At 41.0% G+C, this 21,111-nt stretch overlaps 2 protein-coding genes and 1 long non-coding RNA gene across 6 annotated transcripts in view; 1 reads left to right on the forward strand and 2 right to left on the reverse strand.

Annotated features, from left to right (window-relative positions):
- Nucleotides 1-155: 155 nt before the first annotated feature.
- On the reverse strand, nucleotides 156-13,736 carry phrf1 (PHD and ring finger domains 1). Of its 2 annotated transcripts, none has more exons than XM_044035816.1 (19): nucleotides 13,666-13,736; nucleotides 12,768-12,897; nucleotides 12,518-12,643; nucleotides 11,422-11,618; nucleotides 11,222-11,305; nucleotides 10,967-11,100; nucleotides 9,438-9,529; nucleotides 9,034-9,218; nucleotides 8,565-8,697; nucleotides 8,333-8,457; nucleotides 8,052-8,245; nucleotides 7,422-7,544; nucleotides 6,922-7,088; nucleotides 4,766-6,650; nucleotides 3,454-4,664; nucleotides 3,265-3,341; nucleotides 2,611-2,709; nucleotides 1,813-1,944; nucleotides 156-1,731 (listed from the first exon to the last, which is right to left on the reverse strand). In XM_044035816.1, the coding sequence occupies exons 2-19, from the start codon at nucleotides 12,841-12,843 to the stop codon at nucleotides 1,567-1,569; spliced, it is 5,205 nt and encodes a 1,734-aa protein (XP_043891751.1). In that variant the 5' UTR covers nucleotides 12,844-12,897; nucleotides 13,666-13,736; the 3' UTR covers nucleotides 156-1,566. The 2 variants fall into 2 exon arrangements, with proteins under 2 accessions (XP_043891751.1, XP_043891750.1); XM_044035815.1 differs by having other exon boundaries at nucleotides 4,766-6,653.
- Nucleotides 13,737-15,450: 1,714 nt separating this feature from the next.
- Nucleotides 15,451-16,889, forward strand: LOC122775930. The gene is made up of 2 exons (XR_006361147.1): nucleotides 15,451-15,688; nucleotides 16,048-16,889. It is a non-coding gene; the product is annotated as an uncharacterized LOC122775930 (long non-coding RNA).
- A 1,751-nt stretch (nucleotides 16,890-18,640) lies between these two features.
- Nucleotides 18,641-21,111, reverse strand: part of rassf7a (Ras association domain family member 7a) — a 35,342-nt gene continuing 32,871 nt past the window's right edge. For all 3 annotated transcript variants that reach the window (XM_044036168.1, XM_044036167.1, XM_044036169.1), the window contains 2 exons: nucleotides 20,958-21,065; nucleotides 18,641-18,927 (listed from right to left, as the gene is read on the reverse strand). In XM_044036168.1, the coding sequence (XP_043892103.1) occupies nucleotides 18,896-18,927; nucleotides 20,958-21,065 (140 nt within the window). In that variant the 3' untranslated portion in view covers nucleotides 18,641-18,895. The remainder of the gene's footprint in view (nucleotides 18,928-20,957; nucleotides 21,066-21,111) is intronic.

Raw genomic sequence — 21,111 nt, forward strand, 5'->3', positions numbered from 1 at the left:
TCAAAATGGTGAAAAGCTTTTTCAAGGACATCAGTTATTCTTGCTTAACATAACACCAGTGAAAGAAAAGCTCACTGCACTGAACATAATCTTATCTCTATCAGAGACAATAAATTGATCTCACAAACACACGAAATGATGCCAGTACATTTAGCTTAATATTTAACATTTTAATAAGTATCATTGTGGACATGAAAACAGCAGGTTGGACAGAGACAAACTTTTGTTTTGCAAAATTAAAAGGTGGTTGGAACTTAATTGCTTACAGACAAATTAAATCTCAATCGGGGAAATTTTGCAATTTGTTTGTCACTGTTATTAATTTGGCACAAAAAACAAATTCTTGATTCTCTACATTTCAGTCCAAGGTTGAAAAAAATGATGGCATTCAGTTTTGTTGAAAGAAAGCAGACGTTTAAGAAGAGTGACTCCACTGTTCTATTTGATCTACTCAGCCAAAATTCACCTGTGATGCACCAACTATTTTTAAGTATTAAGCACAGCTATTAGAAATGTGGAAGACAGGTGAGACTTTTTAATTAAATAAAAAAAAACATTTGTCATGTGACAGACAGAAACAAAAGTAGATGTATCAAATCTATATTATTTACAAACAATCTAAAATTGCATAAGTGTTTTCTTATTAGAATATGCACACACTGCATACTTGTATGCCACTTACTGACAAAATTAGTTCTTTGTTGACCAACAAAAGCTAATAAATACCCCGGCTGTCGCACATAACAAAAATGCCATAGAAAACTGAAAAACCCACGCCACATCCTTCCACACTTGCGATATGCCTGTGGAGAAAGCTACCTGGTTTTCCACCTATTGGAGGGTGTTTGGAGATTTGCCTCTTTAAGGCACATCCTCAGTTTCCTATAAGTGTCTGAGCTTTCCTACACAAAAAAAAAAGGTTCTTGGCAGTGACTGTCCAAGCACAAGACGGCGACAGGGGCTTTTCAAGTGATCAAAGTTTGTCCTCCAGAAATTCCATCAAGACAAAAAGGTTGAGGTTACAGTAAAGGTTCCATCCTGAAGCTGTGAGGAAATCTTAAATCAACTCATTTACATTGGTGAGATCATAACCATGAGTAGGACACAGAGAGGGCGGGTCCACACAGGGTGTGTGAGCAGCGCATCCGTGTTTCCATCGCAAAATGGACAGTGACTATTTGTCAATCATGTCATCGACACACTTTCTGTTAAACGTAAAAGCACTGTAGTGTTGTCGCTCCCTGAATCAAAACTCTTTTGCAACAAGGCCTTTATTGTGAAGTATTTGAACGACCGGCTTAATACTAAAGAGTTCTGGCATTTAGTTGAGTGCAAAGGCATATTTGAAAGTACATTATTTAAGGCCAATTTGAAGGCAAACCCCTTTGTGAAACTTAAAGGTCCAGAGAGGACACACTCCCTGTGTAAACACCAAAAGGTACAGCAGATCAACAACACGGCCCATCACACACTGCGCACACATCCAGCGCGGCCTCAGCATAAGACTCTAGCATACGAGTACGTTTGCTGTGCGTGCAGCTGTTCTTGCCTGCGGGTCACGCCTCCTCACGGGCTGTCGGACATTTTCATGGCCTCGGTTTGGGCGTCTGGCGCCTTGTCCGACTCCTCTCCTTTCTTAAATTTGCGAGCGTGTTTGTATTTGTCCACGTAGGCTTTGACGAGATTGCCCACCTTCACAGGGTTGATCTCACCGCTCTTGCTGTGACACACCTGACGACCAGGGGGGGAAAAAAGGTAACTAGAGTAAACTCTCTGGAAAAATGACAACAGATAACAAAATGTTGAACCCACCTTCTGAACGGCTTTGCGTAAAATCTCTTTGTATTCTTCCTTGTTGATGTCTCTCCTCTGATAGAAAGGTTTGATGGCTAGCTTCACCTCCTCTACAGCTCTCTCTTGCATGTGCAGCTTTTTCAAATATTGCTGGAGAGTGTAAAACATCGATTATGTCACAACTGAATGAAAGCACAACCTCCCACACGAGATGCATAATCTTTACCTCGTGCACATCTCTTAAATAGCGTTTCACGTTGCTCTTATTTTCACACATTAGGTGAGACTCAAGACTCAATAAACTCAAGAGTTTATTCTAGGTCAAATACAAGCTAATCAAATGAATGCATCCATATTTATGGTGGGGTTTTTTCCCCCTTATGCTTAGACTCGAACACAAATGTATCACCATTGTGTGTATTGAAAGTATTGACATATTTTCTCCAGCAAGTCAATGCTGTCCAGGTTTGATTTGGTCATAATCTTTGTTTTGCTGGTTCAACAGTGGTTCTGGTGTATTTCTTCAGATCCTAACACTATATTCGTTGTATTACTCATCTAAACTAACCCTACACCAAAGTGCAAAGAACAAAAGTCATGACAATCATGAGCTATTTGTTTGCACAACTGATCTTAAAAAGCTATTAATTGCCTTCATTCATTACCCAATCACTTAATAATTAGACAAAAATAACTTTTGCTGCAGCACACTGTAATGTCTGACGTTGTTGTCATCTCCATCTCCTGTGTGAAGCACTTTGTAGCTTGTGATTATGAGAAGAGCCAAACAGACAAATCAAATCAAAGCACATTCACCTTGTCTTTCATCGACTTATCCCCCTCCTCTGCCTCGCCTTTGTCAGTCACTGACAAACCCTCTGGATGTTGGTCATCACCGACCGCACCAGTCATTTCCTGTAAAGAGAGATTATATAAAGGATTTACACAGGGTTGGGTAGATTATCAAACGATGATACAGATAATGTTGGCAAGTGGCAAATGTTTTGTATTTTATATATAAAAGTTAAGATTTAAAAAAATGGCATAACAATTTTACACAGATTAAGGTGTCTCCTGTCAGTATTGCCAACTGTCCTCAACCCAAAGATAATCATTTTACAAACAAAAGACAAAGAAACAAATCAAATCCTGAAATTAGTGAAACTATAACCCTGCAAATACAAACTTCCAAACTGTTTATATAACAAATAAAAGAACAAGGTGGTTGAGACTGAGATTTCACAGTATTGTTTTCAGTTTCGTTTAGTCTGAAAACACCTTAGAAGCAGTTGCAGTTTCAGTTCTGAAACCTAACACCACATTTCCTCCTTCAGACAAACACTGCCACCCTGTGGTTACCATTCACATTACATGATGAATGCAATGTGAATTTCTAGTAAAAAAAAACAAAAAACTTAATGCACTAAAACTACAATATTAACTGTGCAGTGACACAAAGCTCTGTCGTACCTGACCGGATGTATGGACCATAGAGGAAGGTCTGCGAGCTCCTTCCTGCCTCCGCTTCAATTTATACAGAGCCACTTCTACAGAAGAAAGAATTCAAACACATTTTTGCTAAGAGCCATGTATAAAACATTCTGATCTCTTTGAAGCAAAGTCAATAGCAAATTAAAAGAGATGCGGAGCAACACTTACTGCTTGCAGATTTGTCTGATTGAGACGCCTCCGGCTCCTGTATATTCCACGTAACCCTCTTCACTTGAGTCTTTGATTTGACTCCAACTGCAGCCAATGCCTGTGCTCCTTCACTTTTCCCCTCCTCCACTTCCTTCTCTTGTTTGACAAATGTGTCGCCTGCGTCCGTGCGCTCAGACTTCACATCGTCCAGGTTGTCGAGAATCACGTCGACATTGAAGTCGTCGTCGTCGGAGTCTGAGGGCTGCAGAACTTCCTGCTTTACAGGGTTCGTTCGTTCTTCTGAGGCCATAAACCCAGAGTGAGTTTGAGAGGCTGCATCCTGGAGACACTCTGCTGTAACAGGTGTGGATGATATAGACAATGAGGTGAAAGAGGGTGAGTGGCTCAATTTTGGTGAACTTGGCTCCGACTTAATTGCAATTTCACAAGTCTCAGTCTTGATTTCACACATTTGAGTCTTGATGGGGTCTCCTTTTATGTCTTCCCTATCCGTGCTTTTGGTTTCTGGCAAAGAAAAAATGTCACTTTCTTCTTTTTTAACTAATTTAGTAATAGGAGATTCTTCAAACCTATCAAGAGACGATTTCTTTTCTTTTTTAATTTCAATTTTCCCCTCTCTTGTTAAGTCAGCTGCTGTGGGTTTGACATCAGCCTTGAGGTCTTTTCCTTCCTTTTTAACTTTAGAGAAGGAAGAACTACAGGAGGGGAACTCGTGTTTATTCCCCTTTGCAATATTTTCCTCTTTGACAGAACTGTGAACGCCTTCCTTCTCTGTTTTCTTGTCCTTTAGCTGCGTTTTGTCTTTTGAGGATGAAACATGTGAGCCTGAAGGTTTCTGTGAACTCTTGGACTCTTCTTTCCTTCGCTCTCTTGAGCTCGATCTAGACCTGAATCTTCTCTTGTCTTTTCCTTGTGACCCGACTTTGTCTCTGTGAGAGAGAGATGGTTTTTGTGTGAGATCTTTCCTCCTTTCCTTCGATCTGGATCTGGATCGTGATTTTGAATGAGACCGACCACGTTTAACGTCCTTCGATCTAGATGTAGACCTAGACCTGGAACGTGACTTCGACCGAGACCGCCCACGTCTCTTGTCCTTTGACATGCATCCTTTCTTGTGGTCCGTCTCTCTGTTATCATTTCTCTCCTTGCTCCTTTGTGTATTCTTCTTCCGCCTTGAATGCTCTCTACTGCTCGAACGGGAACCAGACCTAAAAATTGGCGATTACAGATAAAACAAACGTGTAAAAGTCAAACACATGGTTTTTTACACAGTTGAACAAAATATTGAGAAAAACTTTTAAATATATACCTGGATTGCTTCCTGTCTTTGGAGCGGGATCGTGACCGACGTCTCTTTTTGTGACCCCTACCAGGAGAGCTAGACAGAGAGCTTTGTGAGGTTGAGCGCGCTCTCCTCCTCTCTCTGGATCTTGACCTCCTAGAACTCCTTTCCTTGTCCTTATCCTTATCCTTTTCTTTCTGACTGCTGCCCTGGTCAGAGGTATGGTGATCTCCTCTCCTGCCTCTCCCCATCGCTGAGCTGCTTGAGTGTTGCTCCTTTGAAGCTTTGGAGGTTTTCTTCTTGTGGCCCAAATCTCTTGACGGGGACTTGGAAGCTGGTTTAGACTCTGTCATGTGTTTCTTCTTCGAGTGAACAGAGCTGGACGCTGATGAATCATTCTTACAGGTGGAGGACGACACACGCGTTTCCTCACTCTGTACACGCTCCTCTACTTGAGTGTCTCTCTCAGTCTTTACAGGAGCCAGGCTGTGATGAGCAGGCTGTGTGGCATCTGGTGTCCCTGAATTTGGATACATATTTACACCGTGACCACACCTTTCTGCGTCCCTTGTATCATCTAGTCCTGGCTCTTTTTTAATTATCATGTCAAGTGGTGATAGTTTCTCGACATTAGTGTGGACTTCTGTTGATTCTTTTTCAACCTTAACATACTCCTCTGCACACCTGACCTCCTGTGATATGTTTTCCAAAGACCTAGCCCTTCTTGGCTGTTCCTGTGAAACCTCAGTCTCCTGCATTTCCATTTTCACATGAATCAAGTCCTGCTCATTTTGGACTAAATCCGGCTCGTTTCCTAAACTAGGAACCTCGCGTTTGACTTGACGGAAGCACTTATCTCGGCTTGAGCTCTCAGTTTCGTCATCGGAGCTGCTTGAATCTGACGCAGTGGGATTAAAGGGGTCATAGATACTATTACTGTCTTGTTCCTTTTTGACTGGTGTCCGTGATGCCAGTAGCTTCTGCTTATCCCTGTGCAATTGTCTCTTTCTAGCTTCATCTTGCCTTCTTTTCCATATATCCTGCACGTTTCCCCCACTCTCAGAAGACGGTGATGCTATGTTTAACCGCCTTGACTGCCAAGAGTTCCCGCTGGAGTTAATGCGGAAGCTCACTGAGGATGAGGATGAGGAAGAGCAGTGAGGCTGGCCAGCAGGTGAGTCAGTAGAGGAAGAGGAGGAGGAGGAAGAGGAGGCAAAGGAGTTGGAGAAGGCTGGAGATGAGCTCGCTCCACCAGATCTATGTCTCGGGGTTTGACCATCAACTCTACCTTTTTGCTGGTCTACACCTTGCTGCCGACCCTTATCTCCAGCGAGGCTGTTCATGCCCATGTTAGGCATGCCATAATCATTATTTCTACACGTAGAGTCACTGCCATTTCCCTTACTGCCATGTATTCTACTGCTGCCATCTTGACTAGTGCCATCATTTGTGACACTGCTACTCTCCCTTCTTATTTTTGGTATCCTTGGCAGTACTGATACATCTACCCACATTGGTTTTGTAGGTGCTTTTTTAGGTTGGGTCTGGTGGATGGATGAGGAGAACATATCTCTGGGGGATCCCACTTGGTTGGTTTCATGATGACCAGAAGAGATGGGGGGTCTGACTGGACGTGGAGGCTGCAATCTTGGGTGACCTCTTGGTGGCAAATCAGTGTATGGAGGTGGTTTGGTGTGGACTAATGAGGAGGATGTATGTGGAGGTGAAAAAGCAGTGCTCTGGGACAAAGGTCTGTGAATGGCGCTATGGGAGGACCCTGGTAGGTCTCTGTTGTAGTGAAGAGACAGAGAAGTGTCTCCTTCAACTGGCGACATCTCTGGGATGATCTGGGCGTCAGCATCTCCTGAGCTGCTGCTTTTGCTGCTACTTGGCTGTACTGCGGATGGCGTCACTGCTAACACAAAATAAGAAACAGAAGACTAACTCAGTACTAAGGGGTCAAATGTCGAAACCTTATGTCCCTGAATTTAAGTTCATTTTAAATTGACTTGCTTTTTCAATAAAATAAAAATGAAGTTTCTCTGAAGTTGTTTGATTACGCAACAGATGACTTTTGACCTCTAATGTGACCTGAATCAATTATTTTCAATACAAGTAAACACCTCAAACAATCACACAATACAGCTTAATTAAATCTCACAACTTTAAGGAGATACACTTACTTGACTTTGTAGCTTTAAGAGAACCATCTCGATTAATTATGACATCAGAGCTATCCATCAAGAGCATGCTCTGCCCTGATAGGATACTGCCAAGCAGGTCAGGCACAGGAGCTGCCTCCACAACACCACCACCACCACCACCTGATCGGGGGACATCCATAGCTCCCCTGGTATGGCATAGCAAACCTTTAATTAAATTTCCAAAGTATTTATCAAGCTAGATACCATTGTGACCACAAACCCTAAGAATAATAAATCTAAAATGTCATTTCAGCTTCTGGTTATGGTTATTTGCTTTAAAAAAACAAAATGTTGCAGATTAATGCCATAAATTTGTCTTTGGTCATATAGAGCTATGATGGATGAATCGAGGTAGCTGCAGTTTCACAGTGCTGGCGCTGTAGAACATTGTTAAGGTTATGAGTGACAACTGTGCTTTCCTTACAGTGATATTTTGAAAATGCCCAACACGATACATCATAACAAAGCGGTGATGTTACCTGGAAAGGCTTGCAGTAACTGGTCGAGCTACAGGCTGGTGAGAGCGAAGAGCAGAACGAGAGATGCCTCGTCTCTTGGCCTCCAACAGTGACGTAACATGGATCTGGCGCTCGTTCTCCTCGCTGGTCAAATGATTACAATAGTACAGTCAGTACAGTGCACACTGTGTACTAGTGTCAGTAGTGAGGTCGCCATGTCCTCCTACATTTTTGAGCCAATTTTAATAATTCATACATGATAAAGGTTCGGCTCCTTCAGGACATTAGAATTTTCTTTTTAGCTTTTGATACTTTTTTCACTTTTACTTTGTACTTTTTCCTATACAAAATAAAGGGCTGATCAATGCATTCAACATAAAACTGCACGTTTATGAACAGAGTTGTTAAACACACACAGAATTGCTGACTCAGCATTCCCAACGAAGTTAAATGTATATATTACATTACATTACATTACATTACATTACATGTCATTTAGAAGACGCTTTTATCCAAAGCGACTTACAATAAGTGCATTTAAACATTTGGGTACAAACAAGAGCTAGAAGTAAGTGAGAGCTTCAAGTAAGCCAAACTATAAAGTGCTAGTCATACGTGCATTGGCCCTAAAATAGGAGATTGTGCTTTTACCGTTCAACAAATGGATCCAGGTCAAATGGATCCCCATAGATGGAGAGGGAAGCAGCTCCTATGTCAGCACGCATATTGCTGAGTGTGTGTTCCGAGGGCCGGTAAACTGTAGGAAGAGAAGAGCTCTTCTTGTCTTTTACAATTCCAAGATTACTAGCAATCCGGCCTCGAGGACCAGCTGTCTTTTTTACCATCTAGTGGAAAAACAAAGACAATTAATTAAGTAACTTAACGACACAAATGAAACATTTAAATCCCACAAGTGTTGCTGATACACTCACCAGCTTTCTTCTGGATTTAGTCCTTCTTACTCTCCTCCTTCTCCTCTTGACGCCAGTAGTTGCAGATTTTCCAGTTTTACCCTTAGCAAAGGACGTCTTCTTGCTTTTGACTCTTCTGCGCTTTACTGTTGAGTCAATCAGAAAAGTAACAAACGCATTACTACTTAGGTGATCTCCAATACCTATCAACCCTCTTCCCAGTCTCATTTGTACTGTATGTGTGCTTGCTTACCAGTCCTGCGTACACGCCTTGATGGGGCACGAGGTGTTAGGTCCCGTACATACACTGCTGTATTGAGCCCAGCCACCACAGCATTAATAGTCTCATCTAGCCATGAGGACTGGATCAGATATGTAGGGGCCAACTGGTAAAAAAAAAAAAACAAAAAAAAAACAACTCTCATCACTTTGCAGGTTTGCTTTCAGAAAACCACTGCTGGCTAAACTCAAACACATGCACTGCTCCTTTAATACAAGCATCTAAATCACTAAATAAAACTATGATATACACATTAAATTATCATCTGTTGTCAGTAGCAGTAAATATTACATTACACCGAGTCATAAATATTATCAGTTAGTTTAATCTGCACAACAAACTGTGTAAAATCAAAACACTTCAGCTTCAACCAAACTTTTGTATGTTGTGGTAGTGGGTTAGAGAAATAGCCAAGACGGAAGCATCACGCCTCATGCCAAACCTGCGATGAGCGTGCCTGGGTGATGCGATGTCTGTTGACATTAGCTCGAACCCTCTCACTCTGCTGAGTTCGAGCAATAGCTCTGGTGGGACCTGGAGTACGGCTCTGGTGGTGGCGGCGACTGGTGGCAGCCCGGGCAGTAGAGGGCAGACTTTCTGCATCGCCGACTTCCTCCGCCATATCCCCTGAAACCGAAGATTTACACAACTTATAAGTTAGCATATAAGTGTCTCCCGGTCCTATGTTTAGAGGGACTTTAAATAATTAATACTAAGGCTTTGAAATGAATCAACTTTTATGGGAAGTCGTTTGGCAAAACTTTCAACTTTTAACTTTCAACAAAAGTTAGATACAGTCAACACAGTCAAATATATGATCAAGTACAGAGGGTAAATAAGTTTTACTTGAGTGACGATTGCTGACTTCACACTCGGGGCAGAACCACTCTTCTACTGGAACAGCGTCAAGGGGTGGTGTCAGACACTCCATGTGATACCTATGGAATAAAAAGGCTTAAAAAATGCATTGACAATATGTTTTCTGTCAAAGAGGTTTCCAAGAATTTAAAGTGGGCAAAAACTGGCGGCTATGGCGTCGTGCTGACCGGCAGCACTTCTCCCCGCTCGGTCGCTGAAATCCAGGTAATTGCTGCAAAACCGCTACTACTAATTACTATCCTATAACTACTCAATCTGATGTCATTATAAGTTCAACATGCCCAAAGGGAACAAGTCTAAGAAAACTGCTCATCTATCTGGACTTTCATCTAGCGAGGACAGTGTTCCTGAACCAGTGAAGAGACGCCATGTGGATGGACTCGGACAGCGCGTAGGTGAACGACGTAACCAGCGCCAATATTATGCAAGCTTTTCAATCCCTCAAACATGACTCCCATACAGAAATAGCGGTGTGTTAACTGCTATCAAGGATGTTCAAGCGAACCTATGTGAATGCAACAGGCGCATCACACAGGCTGAAGAACAGGTATCCTTGGCTGAGGATTCAATTAGCGTTCTGCAAACAAAAGTCATCAACAAATGTTATTAACAATTCAGGGTGGAGAACATATGAGGAAGCCAATAACCAAAGTTTATAGAATCATTGCTTCAATGATAAAAGATAATTCATTTTATGAGAAAGACAAGTGGAGTAGGGAGCTACGGCTCAAAATAAGTGAGGAAGTTTGGTTGGATACATGCACTCAGGCTCACAAAGTCACAAACGCCAATTTGTGGAAGGAATTCCAATGGAAGATAAATAACAGATTCTTCAGAACACCACAAGCTGTGGCTAAAATTAATCCGCATCAATCAAGTCAATGCTGGAGGGGGTGTGGAGAGAAGATGGCTACTCACTCACATATTCTTTGCCAATGCCCATTGTTGGATAACTTTTGGAAGTCAATTTTTACATATTAATAAGGTATTGAATGTTGAATTGAGACCCTCTGATAGCAATTCTAGAGATGAAAGCAGCTATGATACACTGTAGGAAAAAGATGCATCTATTACAGATATTACTGGTAGCAGCAAAGAAAACAGTTACAATAAAGTGGCTTAAAAAAGAGTCGCCAAACCAAGCTGAATGGCTAACAAGCTTAAGAAATATTTACACTATGGAAAACAAAAATGACATATTCACTGAGATTGCAGAGGGAACTTTTCATTGAGCACCATTAATGACAGTGATGAACGACCAGGTAAACCTGTATACAACCCGTGTTTTGCTTTAAGTTGATGTTTGTTCTGTTTACATTGTTTATTTTCAATGCTGTCAAATTTTTTTTGTTTCTTATCTTCCTCTTGTACCAATAGACATATTCTCCTGTGGACTTTCTGAGTGGATGCAATGGAATGTAAAAGGAGATCTGAAGAATACACAAAAAAAGTAAATAAATAAATAAATACTTATACACCAACATTATTTGTCTCACCCAGCATCACAGCCATCACAAAGCAACAGGCGGTCCTCACGGTCACTGCCCCCACACACTTCACAGTTGGTCTGCTCCAGGTCCAGATCTACTGTTTCTTCTTGACCTTCCTTCACAGGCTTTTGGACTGTGATCTTTATCATATAAGTGAGTATTAACCAAATCATTAGTCCACACAATATAAATGTACATCCTTGTATCCATAGTTGACTTGAATTTATACAAGTAATTTAAATTTGGATGGACCAAACTTACCATTTTCATCACTTTGCCTCCATAACATTTCCTGAGGTATATGCTATTAAAAGCAATGCGATCTACAGGACAAGAGTTAGCATTCTAAACAGAGGAGAACACGAACACAACAATTAGGTAATTCAGCTTCCGCTACCACAGATGTGTTTTAAATAAAGTGCTTATACTAATAACTGAAAAAGATATGAAGCACTCCTAACCGTGGCCCATTCAAGGATGCAGTCAAGACAGAAGTAGTGCTCACAGGTCTCTGGGGTTGCCACAGGCTGGCTGCTGAATGAGTTCAGGCAGATGGGACATTTATCCGAGTCCTCATCTGAGCTCAACCCTGCAAGATCAGCAGAGGTACCCACTACAGCACCATCCTCAGGCTTAGCATCTTCATCCTCTTCGTCATCTGAGAAAATGGAGTTGAAACCTCTTGAAATCTACAACACAGTCTAAATGTTTAGAAATATTATAAACTTATAGCATTGCAAAATATGGTGGAAAACTATTCAAGTTAAATCAAAGAAACAGGGACAAAAACTCCACTGTTACAGAGAAAAAGACAGGGCTGGTAAGTAAATTGATTGGCACAGCTGTAGAGAGCTGTCTAATTACACTCTGCTCAGCTGTGATTCTCAGAGCTGGAGAGAAAAGCCCACAGACTGAGTTGAGTTGTGTGGGGAAACTAAAAAAGTGACAATTGTGTGGGATCTTTGCTGAGAGAGCATAGCTGGATAACTACATGTTGCAATTGATTTGCCGTGGAGGACTGGTTGATGTCACACTTTTATCAGTCTGGAAATGAGACAGACAATTAAATAACAATTAGTGCATGTGTGTGCGTCAGGTGTGGGTGGCTTGGCATAGCAATGCAATAGTGGCTCCACATTGTGATTTCTGACTGCTATCAGCAACCCTTAAGACTATTGCACAATAGAGCTGAGTTTAAGCCTATTAAATATATTAGACACATATACAATTGCTAACAACTTCTTTCTTTTTGAACCCTGAAACAAATGCTCTAAAAGAAAGTTTAATGCTAAATCAATTAAGCCTTACTTTCAATTTGATATGAACCAACAAATAGGACAAGTGAGATGTGTAACAGTTCATGTTTTGTGGAATTAGCCTTTTTTGTGCTATTTCTTGGCCTCTTAGGTCAGCACCTGAAGAGTAAAGAGCTTAAAATTAAAGAATATAATGTAGGATATTATGGAGAAATAAGGCAGATCTCCATTAATCAAAAATGATTTAATAAAAGATTATATACTTTTCTAGCATTAAAACATTTTTCACAGTCACTCCTACCATCTTCCTCTTCACTGCCTTCTTCTTCTTCCTCCTCCTCCTCCACTTCCTCATTGTCTTCTCCATCTAGTTGATCTTCATCAGATTCTCCCTCCTCAGACACCTCTTCAACATCATCATCCGAGTCTAAGAGTACAATCACATTAAAACTGCATATTCCTTTTGAAGCATATGCAGTCCGACTGCATAATTTGACTTAGTCATCAGAAACTATCAATTTCATACACAACAAACATGTTGCACATGGTACCTGAGATGACCCACTGAGCAGCCCTTTTCCCCTTGCTGCGATTGATCGGCTCATCTTGGTTGTCATCTTCATCCATGGCTGATCATCTGCAGTACCGTCGAGCCTCTTGACAGTTACTCAAAATTAATTCCTAGAAAGAAGCAGAGCTTAGCAGTGTTCAAATGTCTGGATCATTCTTCTGTGCTAATTGACTTCGATTAGCGGTCTGAATGTTGTTAAGACTTAAGTGAAATATTAATTATGGAAGCTACAGTATCAAAAAGACAGAAGATGAAGGACGAGCAATGCAGAAAGAGCTAATGATTTAACAAGAGTGAACTATTGACCTGAGTGATGTAATAAAACCGCAGCGAACAGACACATGCTGTAGATAGATGAGATGTTCCTCATATAAGTGATATGTAAGAGTTTGTAGGTCGTAACCAAACTAAAAGGCGGTGGTAGTAAGGGTCAGATCCTTGACTCACTTTTTCTTTTTGTTTGCAGACCAAACAGCAAAATGTTACTTAACACCAGCTAGCTAACCTGCAAAATATGCTAAAGCTACATTGTAAACAACAGGAAAACATGGCTCTTGACAGTGGTTTCATAGTGCATTCTTTAAAATATGCACATATCGTAAATGTGCATGAGTATATTTTAGATATGCAGACCGATTACGACGTGAAACAAATTTGTAACGCCGATCTCGCAGAGCAAAAGGCGCTAGCTGGTGACATTAGCATCAATGTAGCATGTTAGCTAGCCTCAGCTTCGGAAAGGCTAATTATAGCGAACGTTAACTACATGCTCGTTTCAGGCTTTGTCGTAAAAGCGTGGAGTTACGCGAAATTTAAAGTACACACACAACTAAAATGTATTTTCCAAATATTTACTATTCAAGTCATTTCAAACCTACCCTGTCGTGCAGTGGTAGGTGTGTTTGAAGTGATTTGAAGACTCCACGGTTGTTGAGTGACACCACCGGCTGGCCAGAGACGGAAATGGCCGAATACACACGCGAACGTGACTTAAAGAGACAGTATCAGTTTCCGAGAGGGAAACAGGTGAGCTGTTGTAAAATGTGACATTCTCACTAAGTTTTCCCAGGTTGTATACGTTGAAATATTTCTCTCTTTCTACAATGTATCATTCACAAGAAATGAATGAAGAGGGCAGATATATGACAGGAGTAAAACTCAACATTGACATACTGACTACAGTCTTTCTTTGTGTTTGAATTGTGTTCATGTTGTTTATGACACCCTCGAAAAAAGATTTCACGTCTCAATAAATAATTTATACAAACACGGACTGAATACTGTTCAAATGCCAGGAGATAGTCATTTTCAGTTTACCTTGGTTGATCAACCTTTCACAGTCAAACTCAAAGTTGTTGTTTTTTCCACATTCTGATGTTTGATAAGACGATTATCTGGTGACTGTGACTTGTACTGTGTTCCCTAGTAAAACTAGTTAATTTTAACTGTTCAAAGTGTCCAGGTTAGTTTAAATATGTGTTTATATTTGACAGACAATAGTTCTCAATCGAATCCTGTGCTAACATTTCAGATTATTATTTCCTAGGAGCTGCCAATTGCCAGAAAACCAAGTAACACTGTCGCCCCCTCGTGGCAGCTTTAACTAGCTGGTACATGATGCACTGTATTCCCGTTCAGTCACCTTTTGTCATGAAGGGATATGTCTGTGTATTTTCGCTGAACAAAAAAATAAACAAACAAAAACAAAGATTTATAATAGTATAAGGTGTTAAGGCTGAGGAATAGCTAAACTGTAAACACTTTTTAGAATGATAACATCCTGGGAACAACGAGAGAACATTGTGTTCCATCAAAGTAAAAAATATTATTATTTATATATGTTCCTAATAACGTAGACAACATTGACAATGTATTTAAGATGTTATGTTGTCGTTTATCATGGCGTTTGTTTCATGTATCGATCAAATTCAAAGGAATTCAACATGAGACGTTAAAAGTACCTTACAAGTCATTGTGTTTTGGATTAACAGAGTAAACAGACAGCATTAAAGTTGAAATTATGAGAATCATTTCCAGGTGGGGGTGGGTAAAGAAAACAAACAGAGATTTTTAATTTTCAAATAACTTTTAAAATCAAAGAACAAATGGGAATTATTTGCATTATTCACACCATCCTCATCATCATGGTCATGGTCCTCCTCCGCCTCCTCCCGGCCTTCATCATCAGATCAAACTGTCATGCTGCATCCTTGGTACGTGCACAGCCTCACTCTGCTCATGGCAACGCTGTACACAAACGAGCCGAGTTCAACTACTTCACACTGTAGGGGTAGCAGCGTCCTCTGACAAAGCCGCTCTGGAGCGCTTTCCCCGCCGCGACTGACAGCTGTCTTATCACACTGCGACTATTTTGAGGCTAAATAAACTCGTGTCGCACTGATACTTGTAATAAATAGCCTGCCGTGGCGGGAAACTGTGACAGGAGAATGGTTCATTCCTAATGTACGACGTGCAAAACTGAACGCACCGCACCCCAACTATAACTCCATCAAGCAGCTGAACGTGCTGACCTCACACGCTCCGCCCCTAAGACGTTATCATTTGGCAGTTTTCTCCTGTAGGCGGGTCTTTTGACTCAAACACGGCCGCTCATTGGCTGAACGTGATGCCTCTTTGGGGTTCATTTGCATAACCAGGTCGGGTTGTAGATGCAGGGGAGTGGGCAGGGAAGGGGTAGTTCTAGTGAACTGAACTTCTGCGTCGGTGTAGGCTACACTGTATTCTTAGAGAGGCACCTAACTTTAGTCATGCTGTGTGACTTATTTCAGGAGGTGGGAAAAACTATTTGGATTTTTTTTCATAGATAAATTACAATTTCCTGCAAGTGGAGTAGAAATATTCTCGCTTTAAAAAAATATTACAGAAGAAAACTTGGCACTGGTAAGTATCTGCCTTCATCTGCCACTCTTTATTCTGTCTGTATGTTGAGAATGAAGTGACCATGTCTTGTACAATGTGTGCACTTTTTCTGTATTTTATCACACGATTGTCAGATTATTATTATTTATTTTTTAATACTTCTTTTTTTTGTATTAATCAAGATGGGAACAATCCTGGTCCATTTGGACAGTTAAAGACACAGATTGTAGTTTATTATTCTTTTGTACATTTTGTTACACACATCATTTTACGATGGCATGGAGGGTAAAACATGTCATGCAATATCTACGTCGCTCCTTCCCTAATGTCTAATTCATTGATGTGTTATTACACAGCCCTTTGTCTGTGCTCCTCCACAGATTGTGCGTCCCTCTTTCTGAGGCCGTCGGTGAAACGTTTGACATCTAAAAGCAGGTAAGCCACTGACTAACGCACATTGTGCCAGTTGCCAGTTCCACTGTGCGTGTGACAGCGGCTAACCTGGTTTTGGGAGAGCCACTCGTCCGTTTCCCACCGCCAGACAGTGTCTACGAGCAGGGAAGAGACCATGTGGGCAATGTGCACTCAACATGAGCTGTGTGCTCCCTGTGCACTATACTGTCACATACTGTACTTATTGTATATACTGTATCTCTGCCTGTAGTAACCAGCAGATCATCGTCTACTCTGGCGCGTATATGTTTTACTGCCACCTACTGTCAAGATTAAGGGTAATGTTGTGTGAAGTTTCTGTTTCATTTGTGGCTTTGAACAATGTAACCAAACAAGGACAAGATGTGAAAAGAGCTAAAATGTGCATAATATGACCTTTCTGTATTTTGATGATATTATATTTGATGAATAAATTCCAACATCCTTTTATGTAGGTGTTTTGTTATAATTAAAAAGTAAAAAGTAAAATGATGAGGAAAAAACCACCAACACTCATACAACTGGTTTAGACCAGATGTATGTTCTCATGAAGACTGGTTTCCAGTTTAAGGTCAGGCGTCTGCGGGTGTTCTTGAAGTGATTCCAGGGTGCCATTCAGCAAAAGGTTTACTATCTATAGACGGTGAAGACTCAACTTTGTTCAAGATGGATCTAGAAAACAAAATGATCATTTTGGGGTGGTTTTCCAATCGTTAAATGAGCCGTGCCAAACATTGTTGTCGCTCGTAGTGTCCGTGGGGCGTGTGAATAAAAGTTTCTACTGAAATAATCTGTGATATCATGTATCTTACTTTAAACGTGCAATGTAAAGCAATTCCTTGGTATCAGTTAGGGAGAGTTGCATTCCCTATCCATCATGACTCATTGTGACACAGAGGAATAGATGAGAGCAGTGTGTCAGACTCATTAACTTGTGGCCCCATTAATCATCACAGAGTAATGTGGATGTGCAGACGCTCACTCGCAACCAGTTTCTTTCTCGGTCACCTGCTGCCTCTGTTGCGTCTTCCATATAGGAGTCACATGTTTGATAATCACCAGAAGTACAGTATAGAGTTTGTGACAAGGGTTTGTGGCGGCGCGCCTCTGTATGAGCAAAAATAATTCCTTTGGCATTGCTTCCATAAACATCATCATAATCTGTTAATGTCCCGTTTATGAGATTGGAGTTCAGATATGAAGTGGGCGAGGTTGGACTCATGTGGCAATAACTGGAAATTGCATGATACAAAAAATGTACAACACTGAGGATCAGAAAATAAAACTTTTGAAGCATCATGGTTCAATGCATTGATTTTCTCAACCTGTAACCTTAATTCATCGCACTCTAATTCAAAAGCTATCTCCATTGTAACTTGTTTGTAGTGTCCCTCCTGTTTGGCACCGAGGCCGGGGCCCATCCAGACAGTGGGACCCAAACAAGGATTTGAAGCTTATCCAACTTATCCAGCTCTAAATCTTCTTAAGTATAATCCAATTCCACGCAATTAATCACAATGTCTAAACGGCCCATCTCACATATTTCTAATACTTAAGACATTGCACAAAGTGGCAGTGATTGATATTACGGCACTGAAATGGAAAGAAACAATTGTGTTTTGCCTGGGAGTTTACCTGGCAAGTATCACCAGATAAGGGTATTAATAGAAATCCACAGGGTTTATGTGTGAGGTTAGCCAGAGCACTGGGGAAACGTCACGTCACTCAGTGTGTGACAGCCGGCATGAGTACTCTCCAGGGTAAACAAACAGGAAAGGGGTGGAGGACAACAGTGTTGTGCAGACGCCTGTAGCTGACCAGTGCTGTTGTTTATCCCATGCAAGGGACTTTTTTTTCCCCAATCAAAAATGACCGAAACATGTTTAAACACTGAGTGGTTAAGACTAAACTAACATTTACAACTAATTAGATTGGTATTCATCCTCCTCAAATGCTCACAGGTCTGCAGTGTTTTCCTGTGTCAAGTACGCGTTGAGCAATTGTGATTTGCCGTATATTTTAAATGTGTTACTACAAATCACCATTAAAAGAAATACTCTTATTATATTATACTGCAACTTGAAGTTATGAATGGTTTCCAACATGTAGGAGTAGGAGTAGTCACATTTTCTAGTTTGCATAGACGATGGAACAGTCAAAAATAGAAGAATTCGAATTGCAGCCTTTGTGATTTGCTAATTAGGATTGTCTCAAATTGCATATATTCTTTCACATTACCCATGACAGCAGTAGCTGTGTCAGTAATGCCAAAATGTCATCTCTGCATCACAGGATGCACTTGGTGAAACCAGATATAAAATGCCCAGAATCACACTGTGCATCATTACTGGATGCGTTCCTCCTCATATGGAAATCATGCATAATACATCACCTATAATATATTTATAATGCCTGTGCCACAGTGGCTTTGCCGCACTGTAATTGCACGTGTACGACGTGTATGACTCCAGAAACAGTGCATTTTAAAAAGAAAAAAAACAAACATTCACTCCACAATATTTATCTAAAACACAATACATATTTTTATTATATTTAAATACATAGTAATAGTAATAATCTCTCTACATAAAAGGGTTTCTAAATTATTTTACATTTCATACAGATACATTGCAGTGTTTAGAGTAAGAAAAACTCTGTAAATATATTTTTGTCTTATGTATATACAGTATGTATAGACTGAATAATGACAAAGAGCTACAAAGAAATGTGGTCAAACGAGAGGTGACGGTGAAAGAACAGGGGACAAGTTTCCCTGTGGCCAATGCGATCCATGTTTTATCTCCATGACGACTCTCGGGATGTCAGGACTGCAAGACACAAACATAAGTGGGGATGATGATCCCTTTGTTGGGAAAACACTTTTGTGCTAAGACACAGCAGGAGAGAGAAACCTGGCTTCATTCAGTAAGGTATTATGCACACATGCCAATGAGGAAACACAAGCTGATGTAAAGAGCAGTTATTAGCAGGTCTCACACCCAGAGAAGGTGCAGAGAGGATGACTAAAGTCCTCAAGTCAACACACACATTTTGGGACAGAGCACTTAGATGTAGGTCATTGCTAAAAGCAAGAAGGAGTTTCATGATCTCACAAAGAAAACCACCACACCTCAAATGACAAGGAGAAACACACTTCACATTGACCTGTGAGCATCGTACAAAGACGTACAATGTAAGGTAAGAGCTACGACATCGTAAAGTAAATATTGGTTAAAGTGGATTGGCTGGTCAAATTGTGACAAAGACAACAGCATTCAGTGGGTTTGTTATCAGATCTTAGGTTAAGTAGTCAACGCTGAAGAACAGTGTTACGACAGGTCAAATGTGAGGTGTGACGACAGCAAAAGAACCAGATGCATCTATCCCCAATGAAGGAAAAGAAAAATACTGGAACAAACCATAGCCCCATGTCACTACGTCTGAAATGCATCTCTCCTTGGAGCACAGAATTTGACAAAAATAGATCAATAAAAGTTATAGGCTCCTAAAAATAATTTGCATCTTCTCAAAGCAAGGCAAAAAAAAAACAGAAGAGAAAGATGCATTTCTGTGTAGGAGAACACGGGGCCCAGGCTTCACACCGGAGGAGAATGGGACAGTGCAATACATACTTGCAGAGCCCTTTAAGAAAAGGCTCTTGCTCTTTGGAAGTACAAGTGTCACCAAAGTACAAGGCATTATAGAGATACAATCCCATGACACATAAACCGCATCCATACATAAAAAAAAGTCTGAATTGACATTGATCTCATATCTTTCCCTTGTCACAGTATAAAAAAATGGCAATCAGAATGTGTGCCACAGTCACTTCCAGGGTGATCAATGTGTTACATTAGGAAACAGGGGAGAGCAGCTGTCAGCAATCAGATGATTGTTGAGTTAATGATAGGAAGGCAACTCTGTCTTAAAGAGGAGGGGGAGGGATTAAGAGCAAGTTCCCAGATGAAGTGAAGTATTAAAGTATCACAGAAGCAGCTTGTGTTAGTCCAGAAGCAAACAGAAGAGGAGGAGGAGGAGGAGGAGGAGGAGGAGGACGGGAAGTGAGAGGCAATACCAAAGGACAGACAGACCCAGAGCATTATAGGGGGCTATATGTAAGACATGTATTATGCTAAATCATTAAATGACCATTGACTGACAGACGTTACCAGGTTTCCTGTTGGACAATGCCAGCGGTTAATCACACTAGTATCCACTAATGTGTCGTACTTTAACATCTTTTTTCCTCGAAAAAGGAATATAATTCACAAAAATCAACATTATGTGCAACTGGAGAAGAGCCTAAAATGTCTTCTTTTTGATACTGGTGCAGATACTTTGATGGAAACACAAAGCTACAGCTAAAGATAGCTTGTGTTCTCCAGTTCCCTCTCTCTGATTCATGTGGTGGGTTAATATTATACAAATGTAACGTTTTAGTATTGCGTTGTTTTGAATATGGATTGCACCAACCATAACGACAAAGGTCACTGTTGTATATCTATTTACATATTTCCCCTTTAAAAGGACACGGGTGTATGTGATAAAATAGAAAGCGGATGTGGAAGCTTAAACACAGAATAACTCAACTATGGAACGTGGGAACACGAATCAGCAGAAGACGGAGAGTTATGCACAAAGACAGGTTGGACTGGAGTCAGCAGAAACAGCAGGGGCCCTCCACCATAAAGAATGCTTCCACTACCCAACACCAAAAAAACTGCAGCTATAGCTTTAAACCCAATCAAGACGGGGTGAGTAAAAGGGGCAAAGGGCACTGGGACCAGGAGACGGCCAGGGCAGGAGAGTAGTAGAGCAGGACGGACTTGGGAAGCAGCAGAGTCTCACACATACACACCCTCAGGGTTGAGACTGGACACGAGAGGGTTTTGCAGGTTGCGTGGATGTCCTAAGAACTGTTTGGCTGTGGGACGTGGTGGCGATTCCACCAGAGTTGCACCGTGGCCTGAGGGAGACGGGAGAGACAACATTGTGACTATGACTTTTTCAGC

This window comes from Solea senegalensis, linkage group LG10 (genome assembly GCF_019176455.1).
Source record: "Solea senegalensis isolate Sse05_10M linkage group LG10, IFAPA_SoseM_1, whole genome shotgun sequence".
NCBI classification, from domain to species: Eukaryota; Metazoa; Chordata; class Actinopteri; order Pleuronectiformes; family Soleidae; genus Solea; species Solea senegalensis.

Bases quoted from the DNA above. Each gene is read 5' to 3' on its own strand.
- phrf1 (XM_044035815.1), bottom strand. From the start codon at position 12,843: ATGGATGAAGATGACAACCAAGATGAGCCGATCAATCGCAGCAAGGGG. The intron at 9,219-9,437 runs GTAAAACTTATT...CTTCGGTTTCAG, and splicing joins AGTCAGCAATCGTCACTCAA to GGGATATGGCGGAGGAAGTC. The intron at 8,698-9,033 runs GTTTGGCATGAG...TTTTTTTACCAG, and splicing joins CCCAGGCACGCTCATCGCAG to TTGGCCCCTACATATCTGAT.